General features: G+C 41.3%; 1 protein-coding gene across 1 annotated transcript in view; it reads right to left on the reverse strand.

Moving 5' to 3' along the window:
• Positions 1–362: 362 nt before the first annotated feature.
• The window catches only part of LOC123499629 (syndecan-like), a 58,182-nt gene continuing 36,696 nt past the window's right edge, over positions 363–21,848 (reverse strand). The window contains exons 2-5 of the mRNA XM_045247955.1: positions 21,714–21,848; positions 8,330–8,379; positions 4,434–4,620; positions 363–3,261 (exon numbers count right to left, since the gene is read on the reverse strand). The exon at positions 21,714–21,848 is cut by the window's right edge and continues 112 nt beyond it. Coding sequence (XP_045103890.1) covers positions 3,095–3,261; positions 4,434–4,620; positions 8,330–8,379; positions 21,714–21,848 — 539 coding nt within the window. The 3' untranslated portion in view covers positions 363–3,094. The remainder of the gene's footprint in view (positions 3,262–4,433; positions 4,621–8,329; positions 8,380–21,713) is intronic.

Genomic DNA, 21,848 nt, shown 5'->3' on the forward strand with positions numbered 1-21,848 from the left:
ACTCCCTCTCTATATTAGTGAGAGGGAGAGGCGAGTTGGGGGAGAGAACTGGGGGTGAATATGACCCAAACTGCACCCCACTATGACCCTGCAAACCCCACCCACCCCCTACCCCCGTTCCTACTCTACAAAAAATGGGGATGGGGAGTCGATGGGTTAAGTTAGAAAAAATTTGGGGGAAAATAATTAAGAGGACATCATTGAACATTTCCATTACAAAAATAAGTCACAAAGCTTATCACTATTATTATTATCATTATTATTATTATCATAGCTATTATCATTAGTAATTATTATTGTTATTATTGTTACTACGGCTACTGTGAATATTTTTTAAGAGTAGTATTTTACAGAATTGAGGAGGTGGTGTGTGTGTGTGTGTGTGTGTGTGTGTGTGTGTGTGTGTGTGTGTGTGTGTGTGTGTGTGTGTGTGTGTGTGTGTGTGTAAACCATTGTCATTTTCCCCTATTGTATATTGATTGCTCCATGAAATCTGTCTATTCTTGTTTGTTTTTTGTTTTTTTATTCATATTTTCTTTTTTACTTGTTCTTTCATAAGCGTTAACCTTGCAATGTTCTTTTTTGAAGTTCTGAGTTCAAAGCCTCCCTGTCTGTGTGTATGTATGCGTGTGTATGTGCATGTATGTGTGGTGAACCTAATATTCCGAGCTTTACAAAAACAACACCTTAATTAAAACACACATTTGTTCCTTTGTTTCCCTGCCTCACCTCAACACCTGCTCTTACCTGCATCTAATTAAAACTCAAGCACCATCAATTTACCCTAAGTCCCACATCTGTGTTTTCCCGCGCTACTCTGCAATGTTTCCCTAAATTGCACCTGTGTTGTCCCAAACTGTCACCTAATTACAAGCAACACCCAATAATTTCTCCCTTTATAAACCGTAATACAAAAAAATGAAAAGTGTCCGTAAATTTTCCCACAACTAAAAAAATAACGTATCGAAAATTCCTTAATCAAGAAATGTTTTTTTTTTTTTATTACGTACCGGAAAACACTCAATAAAGCTTCCATTGTATATACCACTTAGTTTCTGCCTTAGTGACACACATGTAGACCTTGCCAATGAAATACTACACCCTATGTACACATGTGGAAGGTGGCAGCGTCTGTCTATCTGTCTGTCTGTGTGTGTGTCTCAGGCCTCGCTGGTGCTTTCCCCTTACATTGTGGACTGAGGGAGTGGCCAGCTGACTCACTTTCCCGGTAAGAGACAGATGACAGCTGCTTTGGTTACTGTTTCTGTGTGTCCTCCTCCTCCTCCTCCTCTTTTTCTCCTTTCTCCTTATCTTTTTTTCCTATTTTCTTCCTTCCTTCCATCCTTTCCTCCTTTTGAAGACTCAGTGATAGCATTCAACAGAGGCACAAAATTCTTACTTCCTTCATCTACTTCCCACTAATCTCCCTTTCTATTCCCCAAAATCCCATGAAAATCAAGAAATATTTCGAATCATGGCATAAAACATATCCCATCTGGACTTTTCACCACCAAAAACACAAACACAAGATTCAAGAAACATATTATGGAGTTAAACAAAAGAGTAACACAACATTTTCATGAGTCTGACACAAAAACACTCTAGCATAACAGAATATCACCATTTCACTTAGCCTGATCTCCCCTTGTACAGCACACACACAGGGAATAAGGGAAGGATGGGAAAAGAGGAAAGGATGGAAAGAAAGGAGCATAAAACAGAGGAAAGAAAGAAGTTGGAAGAGAATGGGGGAGCAGTACAAGAAAGAGAAGGAAAGGGAAGATGATAAGATAAAGAAAGGAAAGAAAGAGGCAATACAATAAATGAAAGGAGTTAGGAGGGAATAAGAAACAGTAGAATAGAGAAAAGAGAAGAAGTTAAAATGAAGAAAAAACAAAAACAAGAGAGAAGTGGCACTGTCTGTAAGGCCAAACCAAGACTCAGGTGGCAAACATCAGCTAACCAGGCATGTAAACTCTACCAACACCATCACTGCTCTCTCTTCTTCAATACCCTGTTGTTTTTTGAGCTATGGAAGTTTAGACACCCCACAAACTGAGCCTTTTGGAAACGTGTGCCCAGCGGTGACTCTCTCTAACTTGAAACTAGGGGGTCTTTAAAAGTGTGTACAGGATAAAAAGATAATTGATTTTGTGATGAATTTAACAGTGAATAATTAAGGAAAGGATGTGTTAAGTGTCGTTGAGAGAGAGAGAGAGAGAGAGAGAGAGAGAGAGAGAGAGAGAGAGAGAGAGATGAGAGATGAGAGATACAGAAATAGACACAGAATGAGTTTAATATTGATCTGGTCTCTTACTTAAACACACGGCCACTGAGAGACCGAAGGATAGAAAGACCAGTAGTTAATTTGTCTCTGTTGATCGAGAGAGAGACAGTGAGATGTGAGTTGCCAATAATCTCTCTCATCTCTCACAAACCATGATTCACATATACACAATAGTAATGCTAGTGTTGCTTCTGCTGCTGCTTCTTCTTCTTCTTCTTCTTCTTCTTCTTCTTCTTCCAGGGAGGAGGAGGAGGAGAGCTGTAACCTTAACTTCCTTCTGACAATAATCCTTTGAGTAAATGGAAAATGTGTGTGTGTGTGTATGTGTGTGTCTGTATGTGTATGTATGTGTACACTAAGAAAGGGGACAGTCGTTGAGTGCAGGGAGGATGTGTACATGTGTGCGTATGTTAATGGGGGGGAAGGTATGTGCGTATGTGTGTACATTTAGTGCATGGGGGACATGGGAGGGCAAATGGGAGGACAAAAAACCTATTCTCCCCTGCACTATACATCCTCTACATGGTACAGGATGTCAGACACCCACCCCACACCCCAGGCAAAAAAGGTAGGGGGTGTGAGGAGGGGGATGCACAGGGGAGGGGTGTGGGGAGCCATGAATGTGACAAGAGGGGTGGCGGGTTACAAAGGGGAGCTGAAAAAGGGGCATTGATAAAAGACGGGGATGATTAAGGGGGTAATGGAGATATGAAATGAGAATAGTGTATGTGACCGCTTCTCTGGCACCTGTGGGGGGGCGCCGGGAGGGAGTGTGGGGGGCGTATGGGTGTGGAAGGGGCGGATGAGTTAGGCGTAAATCTCTTTGTCGTTGGGTGAGTAGGATGAGGTGAGGGGCATCCGCTTGGGCTCGTCCAGGGGATAGGAACCCTCGTCCTTCTTCCTCATGCGGTAGACGATGAACATGACGAGGAGGATGGCACACAGCAGCCCCACCACAGCACCCCCAATGAAGGCTGTGAGAGGCAGGGCAGTACACCGTTAGCTTACACACACTCACTGGGAGCCTTAACTAGAATGCTGGGATGTGCTAGTTTCTGTGTCCTGTGTCCTGTGTCCTGTGTTCCTAGTTTTCATTCTCTCCTTTTCTCTATCCTGTATTGTTTTCATTCTTCCTTTCTATACTCTATGTTATTCTTCATTTCTTCCTTTTCTCTATCCTGTTGCTAGTTTTCCTTCCCTCCTTTTCTCTATCCTCTGTTGTTTTCATTCTCTCTCATTTTTCTCTATCTTTTGTTTAGTCTTCATTTTCTATCTATTATTCTTTCAAAGTGTCAAGTATCAGGCCAGGAAAACCTTTATCTATTTACTAATTTGTCTGTGTTTGCGTTCCTTTCTCTATCCTGTGTTAAGTCTTCAATCTAACCATCAAAATATTAAACTTACTACTACTACTACTACTACTACTACTATAGATTGTGAGTGGATTGACGCTAAGAAATAAGCATAATAAATATAAATAATGAAACTTCTTACACTAATACAACTTAATGTAACACCCAACACTGTGTCACTTATTACCCACAACACACCCCAACACCTCATAAACACCCCCACTATCCCACAACACCCCTACTCTTACCCGCAACCTCCCAAACACACCCATTTATCTCTTAAACTAACCTCTTACCAATTACCAACACCCCAGCAACACCTAAACCCACTCCAACACCTCCTAAAAGGCCCCACTACCCCACAACACTACCTCCAAAATCCATACATTATTCCTTCAATCAACACCCCTTCAACACCTCTCAACACCAGCAACACCTTCTAAAAACCCTCACTACAACACAACACCCTTCAACACCACTCAACACTCAGCAACACCTTTAAACACCCAGCAACACCACTAAACACCTCAGCAAAACCTCTCAACACCCTTCAACACCACTTTTACATCTCTCAAAACTCACCAACACCCACCAAACCTCTCAACACTGCCTCAACACCCTTTAACACCCCACATACACCCTCAAACACCACCCAACACACCAACAACACCCCTCAACACCTAGCAACATCCCCAAACACCCCAAATACCCCAGGAACAACCCCACAACACCCTTAAACACCCTTCAAACACCACCCAACACACCAGGAACACCTCCCCCCCCGCAACACAAACCTGCAAGGATGCCCGGCTGTGCGAAGATGGAGACTTGTCTTTCCTCTGTCATGGTGGTGTGTATTTGGAAAGGACTTTCAACGTTGCCACGCCCACTACGGTCTGTCATGGTGGGCGGCGGGGTGGTAGCAGACGCCGGTGGTGGGGGCGGCGCCTCGTTAACCCGTGTGCCCTCCTTCACAATGACCTGTGGGCGTGGGAAGGGCGTGAGGACGTGGGCAAGGTGCGAAGGTGTGAAAATGTAGCTTGGATGAATTTCTGTAGCTCCAGAGAGAGAGAGAGAGAGAGAGAGAGAGAGAGAGAGAGAGAGAGAGAGAGAGTTAAGCGTTACGAGTGTGAGGGGAGAGAGGGAGAGTTAAGCTGTTTGAACAAGTAGGGAGAGGGAGGGAGAGAGGGAGAGGGTGATCTAACATGCAGAGAGAGAGAGAGAGAGAGAGAGAGAGAGAGAGAGAGAGAGAGAGAGAGAGAGAGAGAGAGAGAGAGAGAGAGAGAGAGAGAGAGAGAGAGAGAGAGAGAGAGAGAGAATAGAGACAAATAAATAAATAAAAATATCAACGCAAAACATTAAAGAAAGCAAATTACATGAATAAGAAAAGAAAATAAAGATGAATGTTCAAGAGGAAAGAAAACCAGGAAAAAAAAAAAAAAAAAAAAACTTCGACTAGAAACCATTAAACTGTCACTGAACCACGAAAACCCCCTTGAAAACCCCAATAACTTCCACTACACCCTGTCAAACTATCACTGGAACCATGAAAATCTCAATAACTTCCACTACACCCTGTCAAACTATCACTAGAACCATGAAACCACAATAACTACACCCTCTCAAACTATCACTAGAACCATGAAAACCCCAATAACTTCCACTACACCCTGCCAAACTATCACTAGAACCATGAAAACCCCAATAACTTCCACTACACCCTGTCAAACTATCACTAGAACCATGAAAACCACAATAACTTCCACTACACCCTGTCAAACTATCACTGGAACCTTGAAAACCACAATAACTTCCACTACACCCTGTCAAACTATCACTGGAACCTTGAAAACCCCAATAACTTCCACTACACTCTGTCAAACTATCACTAGAACCATGAAAACCCCAATAACTTCCACTACACCCTGTTAATCTATCACTGGAACCTTGAAAACCCCAATAACTTCCACTACACCCTGTCAAACTATCACTGGAACCATGAAAACCCCAATAACTTCCACTACACCCTGCCAAACTATCACTAGAACCCTTGAAAACCACAATAACTTCCACTACACCCTGTCAAACTATCACTAGAACCTTGAAAACCCCCAATAACTTCCACTACACCCTGTCAAACTATCACTGGAACCATGAAAACCCCAATAACTTCCACTACACCCTGTTAAACTATCACTAGAACCATGAAAATCTCAATAACTTCCACTAAACCCTGTCAAACTATCACTAGAACCTTGAAAACCCCAATAACTTCCACTACACCTTGTTAAACTATCACTAGAACCTTGAAAACCCCAATAACTTCCACTACACCCTGTCAAACTATCACTGGAACCTTGAAAACCCCAATAACTTCCACTACACCCTGTCAAACTATCACTGGAACCATGAAAATCCCAATAACTTCCACTACACCCTGTCAAACTATCACTGGAACCATGAAAACCCCAATAACTTCCACTACACCCTGTCAAACTATCACTGGAACCATGAAAACCCCAATAACTTCCACTACACCCTGTCAAACTATCACTGGAACCATGAAAACCCCAATAACTTCCACCACACCCTGTCAAACTATAGAACCACAAAAACACCCTTCAAAACCACAATAACTTCCACTACACCCTGTCAAACTATCACTGGAACCACAAAAACACTCTTGAAAACCACAATAACTTCCACTACACCCTGTCAAACTGTCACTGGCATCCAAACACCCTAAAATAATGTAAAATTCTCGTATATTCCATCAAGACATTTTAATCCATATTTTGGCTAACTCTCGAACCTTTAAGAGAACTGGCAACTAAGTAGTGATTTATTTCCTTCGTCTCTTGTTCCCTCTGGCTAGCTTTCCCCTCTTATATAAAAAAAAAACTATCATATTTTATTAATTTCCCTTAAACCAAACACAAACTCAATTTTTAATACATAGGCACTGGAATAACCAACCCAAAATAGAAAACGTAAAAAAAAAAAAAAAATAAATAAATAAAAAGATCACCATAGAAAACGAGGAAATTGAAGGGGGGTCTTACTTAAAGGTCACTGGAAGGTTAAACTATGGCAGGAAAGGAAAGGAAAAAGGAAAAATGATATGCACGGTTGACCAGCAGAAGGAAAGCGAGGCGAAGGAAGGAGCCATAAGGAAATACTGAGAGGGAAAACCAGGGGAAGGAAAATGTGTGTGTGTGTGTGTGTGTGTGTGTGTGTGTGTGTGTGTGTGTGTGTGTGTGTGTGTGTGTGTGTGTGTGTGTGTGTGTACAGGTTTGAGGTGTAGATTGGAATGAGAGAGAGAGAGAGAGAGAGAGAGAGAGAGAGAGAGAGAGAGAGAGAGAGAGAGAGAGAGAGAGAGAGAGAGAGAGAGAGAGAGAGAGAGAGAGAGAGAGAGAGAGAGAGAGAGAGAGAGAGAGAGAGAGAGAGAGAGACAGACAGATAGATAAAATAAAAAGACAAAATGCGAAAATAAATAAAAATAAATATGTTGAAATAAGAAAAGAAAAGAAAATGAGATAAAGAAAAGAGAATAGTGAAAGAGTTAGATAAATGAGACACAAGGGAAAAAATAGGAAGGAAACAAAAGGAAATGAAATAAAGAAAGAAAAGGAAAAATCTCACGAAAAATCTTTAACAATTTATGGAATGGGAAAAAACAAGAGAAAAAGATAATGGAGGGAAAAAAACAATTAAAGAAAGAAAAGAAAAAAAAAAAAAAGAAAGAAAGGAAAAAGAAAAAAAAAGAAAACAGAAAACAAAAAAGATAAAAGAAAAAAGAAAAAAAGAAAATAAAGAAAAATAAAAAAACGAAAAAAGAAAAGAAAAAAAAGCAAAAATAGCAAGAAAAAAATAAAGAAAAGAAAAAAAAACAAAGAAAAACCAAAACAAAGAAAGGAAAACAAGATGAAAACAACACAAACAATAACAGACGCTTGAAAATAGGCAAGGTGAGGGAAACCAAGAGAATATATATCAAGATTTACAAGGAAACAAAGAGTCAAACTTTATATTTAGAGAGAGAGAGAGAGAGAGAGAGAGAGAGAGAGAGAGAGAGAGAGAGAGAGAGAGAGAGAGAGAGAGAGAGAGAGAGAGAGAGAGAGAGAGAGAGAGAGAGAGAGAGAGAGAGAGAGAGAATTTTAAACCAGAGAAATAAAGAAAATGCAAAATACCAGCTGTATAAAAAGACCAGGAAGAGAGAGAGAGAGAGAGAGAGAGAGAGAGAGAGAGAGAGAGAGAGAGAGAGAGAGAGAGAGAGAGAGAGAGAGAGAGAGTTGAAGGGGAATATTTAAGTTTTATTTATTTATTTATTTTGTAGTAGTAGTTACGTTAGATAAAATTATATTAGATTATATTAGGTTAGGTTAGGTTAGGTTAGGTTAGGTTAGGTAAGGGAAGGTTAGGAATGAACCACCATAACAGACAAAAAACTACACAAATTCACCTTTCTTTTCATTTCAGGTTAGGTTAGGTTAGGTTAGATTATCTGTTAGGAATGAAACATGGCATAAATAAAAAACAAAACAATAATAGACAGAAAGCTACACAAACTCACCTCTTATTTCACTTTAAGACTTAAATTACGTGACATAAGATTAGATCAGGCTACTATATTAAATAAAGTTAGGAATCAAACACCCTAACACACAGACACACTCATAGACACACTCACCTCTTCTTTGACTTCCGGCTCCCTATCAGAGTCGTCCACGTCAATAAAAACTGCAAAGAGAAGAAGCAAGGTGAGTCACGCCGAGTCACGCTGAGTCACGAGCAACAGGTAACCAGTATACAGGTGGACAGGGGGACAGATAGACAGGTGCAGGCCAATACAAGGCTGGGACAAGGTAAGCTGAGACGAGGACAGTGAAAGTGTAGTGTGGCTTTGTTCTGGTGTGTGATTCTGTAGTAGTAGTAGTAGTAGTAGTAGTAGTAGTAGTAGTAGTAGTAGTAGTAGTAGTAGTAGTAGTAGTAGTAGTAGTAAAGTAATGAATACGAAAGAAAAAATAGAAGGGAGATGATGTAGAAAGAAAAGAGAGAGAGAGAGAGAGAGAGAGAGAGAGAGAGAGAGAGAGAGAGAGAGAGAGAGAGAGAGAGAGAGAGAGAGAGAGAGAAGCTGCAAGAGGGAAAAGGAAGGGAGGAGGGGAGGGAAAAGGAAGGGAGGTGGGAGGGAAAAAAAGACGGAAAAACACATATGGTATTCTCTCTCTCTCTCTCTCTCTCGTAAAAGTCCCTTAAAAGTACAACACATAATGATCTTTAAGTGCTGGTGGAGGAGGAGGAGGAGGAGGTTGAGGAACGTTAAGATCTCTCAAACATCCTCCTCCTCTTCTTTATCACTCCTTCCATTATCTCCTCCTCCTCCTCTTCCTCCTCCTCCATCTCTAATTTTCAGTGCATCATAACTGCTCAGAAGAAGGAGGAGGAGGAGGTGGTGATGGTGGTGGTGGTGGTGGTGGTGGTGGTGGTGGTGGTGGTGATGGTGATGGTGGTGGTGGTATTGACGTCACTAACATTTTATGACGCAACACTCAACCCGTGACTCTCTCTCTCTCTCTCTGGAAACGGAAGTGTGTGGGTTGGTATGTATACTGGTGGTGGTGGTGGTGGTGGTGGTGGTGGTGGTGGTAGTAGTAGTAGTAGTAGTAGTAGTAGTAGTAGTAGTAGTAGTAGTAGTAGTAGTAGTAGTAGTGGTGATGGTGATGGTGGTGATGATGGTGGTGGTGGTGGTTAGATTGGTGTAGCTGTGGTGTTTAAGTGGTGTCGAATGGCTCCTCCTCCTCCTCCTCCTCCTCCTCCTCCTCCTCCTCCTCCTCCTCCTCCTCTTCCTCCTCCTCCTCTTCCTCCTTGTTTTTTTTTTCTCTCATGTCCTTGTCCTCCTTCTCCATGTCCTCTTCTTCCTCCTTTTCCTTTTACTTTCTCCTCCTCCTCCTCCTCCTCTCCTCTTATTTTCTACTCCTCCTCCTCCTCCTCTCCTCTTATTTTCTACGCCTCTTCCTCTTCCTCTCCCTCTCTCTCTCTCTTCTGCTTGTCCTTTTCTCCTTGTCTGTCCCTCCTCCTCCTCCTCCTCCTCCTCCTCCGGCCTAATGTTAAAGCTGAATTTCCAACCATGACACACCTGCAGAGAAACACACCTGCACACACACACACACACACACACACACACACACACACACACACACACACACACACACACACACACACACACACACAGACAGACGTTTCAAATTTCAGTATTCGTAGCTTTAAAGTACGTACATTCATACAGACGGACATAATAACATAGATAGATAGATAGATAGATAGACATATTAATAAAAGTTTAGTGTTTGTTTTGCTTCTATAATTCATAAATTTTTACGATAATAAATATATCTCTCTCTCTCTCTCTCTCTCTCTCTCTCTCTCTCTCTCTCTCTCTCTCTCTCGTTCTTCATCTAGTCTTTCTCTATTTCTCTGTTCGTTTTTGTTGTTGTTATTCTTGTCTACTATTACCACCACCACCACCACCACCCCCACTACTACTACTACTACTACTACTACTACTAAATTTCATTACGACCACTCCCTGTGAGACAATATTAGTTAATTAATACAACAAGGGAAATCCGTCTTCTTCTTCTTCTTCTTCTTCTTCTTCTTCTTCTTCTTCTTCTTCTTCTTCTTCTTCTTCTTCTTCTTCTTCTTCTTCTTCTTCTTCTTCTTCTTCTTCTTCTTCTTCTTCTTCTTTCCTCCTCCTCCTCCTCCTCCTCCTCCTCCTCCTCCTCCTCCTCCTCCTTCCTCTTCCTCTTCCTCCTCCTCCTCCTTTCTGGCACTTCATCACAGTGAAAGCTGCTTACACTTCATCACAGAGAAAGAGAGAGAGAGAGAGAGAGAGAGAGAGAGAGAGAGAGAGAGAGAGAGAGAGAGAGAGAGAGAGAGAGAGAGAGAGAGAGAGAGAGAGAGAGAGAGAGAGTAAACAATACAAGAGAGAGATGTGAGAGGCGGTGATAAGAAAAGAGAGAGAGAGAGAGAGAGAGAGAGAGAGAGAGAGAGAGAGAGAGAGAGAGAGAGAGAGAGAGAGAGAGAGAGAGAGAGAGAGAGAGAGAGAGAGAGAGAGAGAGAGAGAAGGTAAGGAGGTAGATGGAGATAAAGGAGGAGGAAAGGAGAGAAGGAATGAAGAGAAGAGAGAGGAAAGAATATTTGATTATGTGGCTATTTTTAGAAAGAGAGAGAGAGAGAGAGAGAGAGAGAGAGAGAGAGAGAGAGAGAGAGAGAGAGAGAGAGAGAGACAGCGCAGGTGGAATGCTTCAGGATATAACCAAACACCTCTCTCTCTCTCTCTCTCTCTCTCTCAGGAAGGTGTGGAGAGCTGGAATATTTAAGAACGCCATTTTTCCCTACTAATTTTTCCCTCTTCTCTCTTCCCTCTTCCCTCTCCTCCTCCTCCTCCTCCTCCTCCTCCTCCTCCTGGTTTACTTCCTGGAGAGAATACGCCACGGGGAAGAATAAAATAATAATAATAATAATAATAATAATAATAATAATAATAATAATAAGAAGAAGAAGAAGAACAAGAAGAAGAAGAAGAAGAAGGTGATGAAGAATAAGATGATGATGATGATGATGGAGAAAAAGAATAAAGAAGACAAAGAAGAAGAAGAAGAAGAAAGCGGTAAAAAATGTGAAAATCTAGTCACACACACACACACACACACACATACATACAAACGAACCCAAGCATAAACAACTGCGTGTGTGTGTGTGTGTGTGTGTGTGTGTGTGTGTGTGTGTGTGTGTGTGTGTGTGTGTGTGTGTGTGTGTGTGTGCGTGCAAACAAGCCAATTACCGTTGACAAGGCGGAGAGGGCGCCAAGCAGCCTCACTCTATCACCTTTAAGGCTCCAGCGCTGGTCTTGGCCCGGTAGGCGCGCACACACACGCACGCACACACGCACACAGAATCACAAGGCACTTTTATCCCTCTCCTCTCTCTCTCTCTCTCTCTCTCTCTCTCTCTCATTATTATGGTTGAGAAAATTCTATATGAAATTTCCTCTCATGTGTGTGTGTGTGTGTGTGTGTGTGTGTGTGTGTGTGTGTGTGTGTGTGTGTGTGTGTGTGTGTGTGTGTGTGTGTGTGTGTGTGTGTGTGTGTGTGTGAGGCTTGATTTTTCATTTTTTTATCGTTTTTCATTTATTTTCCCACCCAGCCTCTCTCTCTCTCTCTCTCTCTCTCTCTCTCTCTCTCTCTCTCTCTCTCTCTGTGTGTGTGTGTGTGTGTGTGTGCGTTTAATGGAACGTCCGGTAAGTCCACTGTTGTTGTTGTTGTTGTTGTTGTTGCTTTTGCTGTTGTTGTCATCTATGGTGGTGGTGGTGGTGGTGGTGGTGGTGGTGGTGGTGGTGGGTTAAATGCTTCCTAACTGCACAACTTTTCTCAACAAAAATCACAACATTAATAAAATAGTTGGGAAAGTTTACGCCTTGTCATCATTAACTTTGTGATCACTTCCACTACCACCACCACCACCACCACCACCACCACCACCATCATTATCATTATTATTATTACTATTATTGGTGTAACTGATTTATTCTTTCATACTGTCATTCTGTTTATTTATTTCTATTTTTTTATAATGAAAGGGAGAGCAAAGGTAAGATAAGGTCAGGTCAGGTAAGGTCAGGTAAGATAAGGTCAGGTGAAGTGAAGTTAGGTTAGGTTAGGTTAGGTAAGGTAAGGATCAGTCAGGTAAGGTCAAGTAAGTTAAGTAAGGTCAAGTAAGCTTAGTTTAGTCGTTAGATGAGACGTGTTAACTAAGGTCAGGTAATATGAAGTCAGGTCACGGTGAGGTCAAGGAGGAGGAAGATCAGGTGAGGACAGGTTAGATAAGGTCACATATTAAGCATTGCAAACCTCCTTTTTTAACATACATACATACATACATACATACATACATACATACATACATACATACATTTTTTATTCTATTTCCTCTTTTTATCATTTTTTTACGTTAATAGAGGTTAAGCGGGCGGACACACTCATTAGGGGAAGTCACGCTATTAACCCCTTCAGTACTGCGACACATTTTTACCTTGAGATTTGTGTACGATTAGACCATTTTATTGACATTAGGAAGGGTCTATGGAGGTCAGAAGATGAATGGCCACAGTCTTCACTATTTTAATCCCTTCAGTACTGAGACACATTTTTACCTTGAGATTTGTGTACGATTAGACCATTTTATTGACATTAGGAAGGGTTTATGGAGGTCAGAAGATTAATGGCCACAGTCTTCCCTATTTCAATCCCAACATATGTTTCTGGAGCTGCACAAAATCACCCATTTACTACTGGGACACATTTTGAGATTTGTGTACGATTAGACCATTTTATTGACACTGGGAAACGTCTATGGAGGTCAGAGGACTAATAGCCACACTTTTCACTATTCTAATCCCCCACATGAGTTTCTGAAGCTGTATAAAATCACCAAATAGTAACCAGAACGAATATGAAAACGCGTCGTGGTACTGAAAAAATTAAGGATGACAGGACAGAGACAGCACCACCAAAAAATAAGCCTATCACCGCTGGGTAGGCCTAACCAAAACAAGCTGGTGGTCCGAATGCTTGTATTAATTTGACACTCCGGCTCCCGTATTCAAAAACGCTCTTCTCTCTCACCAGTTTTCCAAGACCACAGAGATGACTAAACGGGTTTCCAAGAGTGTTTCTCCAGTTAATAATGCAGAAATCTTGTCAACCTGCCTCTAGAAACGTAAAAACACCTTTAAAAATTCGTGTAAATTTCAATAAAGCTGTTTGAAGTTGTGGAGGCGAAGCATAGAAGAGTTTGGGAATACAAGTCCAGAAATTGTGTAGGCCTGGTAGTGGAATGTTTATAGGCCGAGGGGAAATTGTGTGGGGGCTCATGAGTGCATTTTTATAGGCCGTGTAAGTGGTGGTATTAATTCAACGCCCAGGATTTGTGGTAGGCCTAGCGATGGATTGTTTGTAGGCCTCGTACACAGAGGGATATGGCAAACAGGTAGACAGAGATGGACAGAAAGAGACGGATAGACAAAAGGCAATAGAGAGAGAGAGAGAGAGAGAGAGAGAGAGAGAGAGAGAGAGAGAGAGAGAGAGAGAGAGAGAGAGAGAGAGAGAGAGAGAGAGAGAGAGAGAGAGAGAGAGAGAGAGAGAGAGAGAGAGAGAGAGAGAGAGAGAGAGAGAGACAGATAGACAGACAGACAGAGACAAACAGATAGAAAGATAGATAGAGATAGAGAGAGGTAAACAGACAAACAGAGAAAACGAAGAGATAGACAACAAAACGATAGATACACAAATAGATTTATTAACGAACAGACCAACAAATAAACACATGGATAAACAAATAAAAAAAATACACAGACATACAGACATACAGACACCACCACCACCACCACCACCACCACCACCACCACCACCACTCCAAGATTTCCCCTCATTACAATTAACACTCTAGAACCAAGAGTAAGGGGAAAAATACATATTCGTGAGTTTTTCCCCTTTTTTCCCCTCCTCCTCCTCCTCTTGCCTTCAGCTTAATTTGCCCATTACCTGCACGCCTCTTTCTTTTCCCCTCTTCCCCCCCCTCTCTCTCTCTCTCTCTTTTCCCCTCTAATTTTTTTTTACCTCGAAATGCAGCTGCCTACACCCTGGTATTCGTGGTGGTGGTAGTAGTAGTAGTAGTAGTAGTAGTAGTAGTAGTAGTAGTAGTAGTAGTAGTAGTAGTAGTAGTAGTAGTGGTGGTGGTGGTGGTGGTGGTGGTGGTGGTGATGATGATGATGATGATGATGATGATGATGATGATGATGGTGGTGGTGGTGGTGGTGGTGGTGGTGGTGGTGGTGGTGGTGATGAAGATGATGATGATAGTGATGATGATGGTGGTGGTGGTGGTGGTTTTAAGATCACAATAGAAATAATAATGAAGATTCTAATGATGATAATATAGATGATGATGATGATGATGATGGTGATGGTGGTTCATTTTATTGTTGTTTTGTTGACTTGTTTTCTTTTATCTATTTTATCTATTTTGGCAATTATCTTTCATTTTTTCCTTGGTTTATGAAGTGTTGGGTTTCAGTTAGCCTTTTTCCTTTATTTTTCTATTATTGCTTTATTTATTGATGGGGAAAATTTTTTGTTATTTTTTTTTATTCTTTTCAATGTTTAGTTTACGTTAGGTTAGGAAAGGCATCGTAAAATTCTCTCTCTCTCTCTCTCTCTCTCTCTCTCTCTCTCTCTCTCTCTCTCTGAATAAGTAAGCAAGTAAATAAGGTGATAAATTGATAAATGAATAAAATATGATTAGTTTAACATGCGTGCGGGGAACCTAAGCTCCACACACACACACACACACACACACACACACACACACACACACACACACACACACACACACACACACACACACACACACACACACACACACACACAGACAGATGTACTAATAGACAAATAAGGACAGGAAGAAACATATAGATAGATAGATAGATAGATAAATAGATAGATAGATAGACAGACAGACAGACAGACAAGTACGTAGAAAGATACAAATACATAAAGGTTGATAAATATAGACAGTAAGAAAGAAAGAAAGAAGAAAAGGACATAAATAGAGAAAGAGAAAAACTAAACTAAAGAAATAGAGATAGATTAATAAAAAACAGCCTCTCTCTCTTTTTTTTTCTCTCTCTCTCTCTCTGGTATTCGTTTCTTTTTCTATTTATTTACCTACTTTTCATTCATCCATTTGGTAATTTCATGGTTAACTCTCTCTCTCTCTCTCTCTCTCTCTCTCTCTCTCTCTCTCTTGTCTTAAAATTCAATACCTATTGTTTAAAATATGTCGAGTCAGGAACCTCAGATCATACGCAAGTGAAGAGGTTACCTGGCCCACACCTGACTGACAGTAGTAGTAGTAGTAGTAGTAGTAGTAGTAGTAGTAGTAGTAGTAGTAGTAGTAGTAGTAGTAGTAGTAGTAAGAGGAAATGTAGTAAAAGAACACATTTTTAAGTAGCAGTAGCAGTAGCAGTAGCAATAACAGTAGCAATAGTAGTTGTTATAGCAGTCATAACTCTAAATAGACAATAAAAGTAGTAGTAGCACCACCACCACCACCACCACCACCACCACCACCACCCACGCAAGATCCGGGTCAGTCTTAAAGGAAACAGGCAGCGGGATATTGTTAGCAGAAATACCTAAGCTTTCTATCACTGCTTCAATACACCTTCAACTCAACAACCCGCCCACACGAGACAGAGACAGAGAGAGAGAGAGAGAGAGAGAGAGAGAGAGAGAGAGAGAGAGAGAGAGAGAGAGAGAGACTGTTCTTCCCATCAACTTCCTTCTCGTTAAGACTGCATTGGTAAAAGTTTCCTTGCATATACTGAAGTGTCACGAAGGAACTGAGAAAAACGGAGAGGAGGAAGGAGAAAAATGAATAAAGAAAAGGAGAGGGAGAGAAAATAAATGACCACAAACCTAACCTAATTTATCAAACCCCATTTTTTAACACAAGATAATAACAATAATAAAAAAAATAATAATAATTTTATCAAGTATTAAATTTCTCACACGAATAGCCATCACAAAGGAACACAAATGAAGGAAAAACTCATTAAACTACCCTCCCTATGGATTTATAAAGGAAGGAGGTGCCAAGAAGGGTGTAAACTATCATATATTAATCTTCCTCTTCCTCTTCCTCTTAGATTCATCATAAGGGAACACAATAGAAGAGCTAACAATATCTCTCCTCTCTCTCTCTCCCTATGGATTTGTAAAGGGAGGAGGTGCCAAAAGGGTTAAAATAGTGTTAATCTTCCTCTTCCTCTAGTGGAGGAGAAACGTGGAGGTGGAGGAAAAGTGGAGGAAACATGGAGGAAGGTCTAGTGGAGGAGAAACGTGGAGGTGGAGGGAAGGTGGAGGAAACTTGTAGAGGGAATCCTATCCTAGTATCCTTTGCTGAGATAAAAAGCAAGTTAGAGAGAGAGAGAGAGAGAGAGAGAGAGAGAGAGAGAGAGAGAGAGAGAGAGAGAGAGAGAGAGAGAGAATGAGGAGGAGGAAGCACAGATAGGAGAGGTGTTGGAAAGGAGGAAGAGGAAGAATAGGAGGAGGAGGAGGAGGAGGAGGAGGAGGAGGAGGAGGAGGAGGAGGAGGAGGAGGAGGAGGAGGAGGAGGAGGAGGAGGAGGAGAATACGGAATAAATAGAAGGAAGAGGACGAGGAATAGGGAAAACTAACCAAGGGGAAAAAGAAAATAAATAAATAAATAAATAAATAAATAAATAAATAAATAAATGCATAAATTTGCCAAAGGAAGGAAGGAAGGAAGGAAGGAAATAAAAAAAGGAATGAATAAATGAAGGATTACCCTGACCCAAACTAACACAGGATACTAAACAGGATTAGAAGCATCCTACACCTACCCACAGGACCACGGGGGCTGCTTACCATGGGGGGAAGGGAAGGGGTAGGATATGATAAAGTTCCCAAGGTCACACGGGGTACGCCACAGTGGGTAGGATGTCACTGAAAAGTCCTACAGTTTTATACCCTGTGGTAGGATGCGTGTGTAATTCATTGGATAGTCTGAGGTGTCCCCCGTGGCTTCCCCTGTGTTTTTTTCCCACAGGGGGGTGACACATGGGGAAGGTTAAAGGGTTTCTAGTGTGACGTATCCCCATGGTGGCTATGATACGTTAGTGGGGTGTGTGATACGCCCCTGTGATCTTCTCTAGTTATTCATTCCCACAGGGGGGTGACACATGGGGAAGGTTAAAGGGTTTCTAGTGTGACGTATCCCCATGGTGGCAATGATACGTTAGTGAGATGTGTGATACGTTAGAGGTGTGTGATTCGGCCTGTGGTTTCCTTGGGGGGTGGCTAAGGGGTGGTAGAGGGCTGGGGGAGTCACCGGGGGGAGGAGGCGTACCTTGTTCCAGTAAAGTAGGCGTGGTGAAGGCGTTGGGGTGTCTGAGGGCGTGTGTGGTGCCCCGGGAGGCTGGCGCGGTGGTGTGGTGGTGTGGTAGAGTGTGGTACAGCGTCACCACAGCACCACAGCACACAAGGTAGCCACAGCAGCAGCCACAGCCGCTCACTGACTGATCTCCACCACCATCACTGCCTCCACCACCACCACCACCACCACCACCAGAGCCCCAGATCAATACACCTCTGGTACACACACCACGCACGCTCACTCCCGCACGCACACACACACACACACACACACACACTCACACATACAGAGGCTCATGTGACCGTATTGAAACGCACATGAGGGTGAAACACACACACACACACACACACACACACACACACACACACACACACACACACACACACACACACACACACAGGGAATAAAATGGAGAGGAAGGTATTACGCACATAAAACGAGACACACACACACACACACACACACACACACACACACACACACACACACACACACACACACACACACACACACACATCTTTAACCAAACATCCAAAAATTCTCTCTCCTATTCGTCTTCCTTCTCCTTCTTCTTCTCCTCCTCCTCCTCCTCCTCCTCCTCCTCCTCCTCCTCCTCCAGTCTGAAAATTTACCTAAATCATACCTGGTCTTTCTATCTAATGGTCCTCCTCCTCCTCCTCCTCCTCCTCCTCCTCCTCCTCCTCCTCCTCCTCCTCTTCCTCCTCCTCCTCCTCCTCCTCCCCTTCCTCTTCCTCCTCCATAACAACAGGCGCCATTTTGTTTGTTTGTTTACAATTACTGCCGTTCTTTTGTTAGCCTTTGTTAGTGTTTGTTGTTGTTGTTGTTGTTGTTGTTGGTGGTGGTGGAGGTGTTATTGTTGTTGTGTTTCTCTCTTCTCTCTCTCTCTCTCTCTCTCTCTCTCTCTCTCTCTCTCTAAAATAACAATAAATAAAATAAATAAACATGAATTTACACCAACTTGAAACACACACACACACACACACACACACACACACACACACACACGGGAGCAACTGACCTTAAACACTACAGTAACCTTAGTGAACCTTTCTGAAACACTAGGCTTGCATCACCAGTTACAAATCACAAAAAATGATACAAAATGACACACGAATATTTTAAAATAAGTTTTTTACGATTCTAGCATCAAATTAACCAAGTTCTCCATTAAATACTAGAAAAACACCCTTGAGGACCCTGCTTACCGTACCCGTGGCCTTTCAAATTAATTAATAAGTGGGTAAAAAAGAGCCTAGAGTTTCAGAAAGGGGTAGACTAAACTATTTACATTACCCTCACATCCTCCTACTCAGCGTGGAGAGAAAGAAAACGGGCACAGTCACGCACCAGAGAAAACGTGCACTCTAAAGGTAACACTACGGTAAACTAACACATCTCTTCTAAAAAATGCATATATATTTGAGCTTTTGTCTGGCAAGGGTCAGGTGTAGTTAGAAATGGAGATAAATTGAAGGAGGATGGTAGAAATTTGATATAAGAGATGTTGTTCAAGAGATAATACAGGAAATAGCAAGAAATATTGAGATTAAGAATTACAGATACAAAAGTGATATAAGATTGGAAATTAGACTTAATTGTAAGGTTAGGTAAGGTAAGGTTAGGTTGGATTAGGTTAATTAAGGTACGGTAAAGGTCAGGTAACATTATTCCAGTGTGCTGTAGAGAGGGCAGGAGGGCAGGAGGGCAGGAGGGCAGGAGGGCAGAGGTTAGTGACAGGCAAAAGGTGAGTGAGGCAGTGACGGCAGTGGTGGTGGTGTGCAGGTAACAGCGTGGTGGTGATTACTGAACAGGTGTGTGTCAGGTGTGTGTGCGTGTATTAGTCACCAACTTACCCTTATATGTATACTAACTACTACTACTACTACTAATAATAATAATAATAATAATAATAATAATAATAATAATACAACCACCACCACTCCTACTACTACTGTTACTACTACTACTACTACTACTACTACTACTACTACTACTACTATTATCCCGGAGCTGGCACCTTTAGTAAGCCTTTTCCCCGTAGCCCTCTCAATGCCCCTGGCCAGAATCAGACCCCTCTTACATGAAAACAAAACAAAACAAAGGAAACACAAGAGAAACACTACTTTACGAGAATAAGTGTCTTGAAACAAAGGGAAAAATGGGCGTGGCAGTCCCTTAAAAGACAAAAAAGGGTGATTTAAAATAGGACCCCCTGTCGTTACTCCTTATCCAGCCCCCTTACATAAAGAAAACGAGCATATAGACCCTTACATCTGAAAAAACCGACAGAACAGCCCCTTACATAGAAAATAGACCCCAAAATTTTCAAAACAACATTAATCCTTATCCAGCTCCCTTACATAAAGAAAACGAGAATTATAGACCCCTTACACTGAAAAGAAGCGACAGAACAGCCCCTTACATAGAGAAAATAAAGAAAAGCCCCTAGAATAATTAAAACCAGGACCCCCTCTCGTTACTCCTTATCCAGCCCCCTTACATAAAGAAAACGAGCATATAGACCCCTTACATTTGAAAAAACCGACAGAACAGCCCCCTTACATACAGCATAGAAAAAAACAGTACAGGATGAGTGAAGGCCAAAAATATTTAAAAAATGACAATTTAAAAGATTCTAATCCCTTAAAAAGACCAAGTTAAAGGTTCTAATCCCTTAAAAGACTAAGTTAATGGTTCTAGTCCCTTAAAAAGACCAAATTAAAGGTTCTAGTCCCTTAAAAAGACCAAGTTAAAGGTTCTAGTCCCTTTAAAAGACCAAGTTGAAGGTTCTAGTCCCTTAAAAGACCAAATTAAGGGTTCTAGTTCCTTAAAAGACCAAATCAAGGATTCTAGTCCCTTAAAAAGGCCAAATTACGGGTTCTAGTCCGTTAAAAGACCAAATTAAGGGTTCTAGTCCTTAAAAGAAAAAGTAAAAGGTTCTAGTCTCTTAAAGACCAAATTAAAGGTTCTAGTCCTTTAAAAAAAACAAAAAATAAAAATAAAAATAAAATAATAAAAAATAAGCAAATTGAGAGGTGCCAATATTTCACAACATTTAGTGCCAGACCTTCAAAGAGCCAAAGAACTCGAAATAGAAGTGAAGAAGTGACAGCCCCTTCAAAACAACAGACAGAGTAACTCACCGCCAAAACAAACACGAGAAGTATATCAATAAAAAATACATTAACATTGCCAGCCCCTTCAAAACAACAGAAAAAGAAAATAAATAAAAAAAAGACAAGTTAACAGTGCCAGCCCCTTCAAAACAACAAAAAAACAAAAAAAATACTGAAAAAGAGACAAGTTAACAGTGTCAGCCCCTTCAAAACAACAAAAAAACAAAAAAATACTGAAAAAAAGACAAGTTAACAGTGCCAGCCCCTTCAAAACAACAGAAAGACCCCAAAATAAACCTAAAAAAACAAGTTAACAGTACCAGCCGCTTGAAAACAACAGAAAAAGAAAATAAATAAAAAAAAAGACAAGTTAACAGTGCCAGCCCCTTCAAAACAAGACAAAACAGGACAACTCACCGCCAAAACAAAGACTAAAACTATATGAACAAAAAAAATAGAGAGATTAACAGTGCCAGCCCCTTCAAAACAAGTTGTAGACCCTTCAAAACAACAGACCCAAAAATACACACAAAAAAACAAACAAATTAACAGTGCCAGCCCCTTCAAAACAACAAAAAAAAAAAAAAAAAAAAAAAAAAGAAATTAACAGTGTCAGCCCCTTCAAAACAACAAGAAATATAAAAAAAGACAAGTTAACAGTGCCAGCCCCTTCAAAACAGAAAAAAAGAAATTAACAGTGCCAGCCCCTTCAAAAAAAAAAAAAAAAGACAAGTTAACAGTGCCAGCCCCTTCAAAACAGAAAAAAAGACAAATTAACAGTGCCAGCCCCCTCAAAAAAAAAATAAATAAAAAAAAGACAAGTTAACAGTGCCAGCCCCTTCAAAACAACAAAAATGTGAAAAAATATAAGTTAACAGTGCCAGCCCCTTCAAAACAACAGAAAATGAGGGTAACTCACCGCCAGACCCCTCAATGATAACCTCCTCGCCGATCCCTTCAGCATAATCATCATAGTCGTCCTCAGTGTCGTCGTAGTCGTACACAGCCCCGTATGGTGACCTATCATTCCCGGGGCCGTAGCCTGAGCCCTCGT

This window comes from Portunus trituberculatus, chromosome 8 (genome assembly GCF_017591435.1).
Source record: "Portunus trituberculatus isolate SZX2019 chromosome 8, ASM1759143v1, whole genome shotgun sequence".
In the NCBI taxonomy this organism is placed as follows: domain Eukaryota; kingdom Metazoa; phylum Arthropoda; class Malacostraca; order Decapoda; family Portunidae; genus Portunus; species Portunus trituberculatus.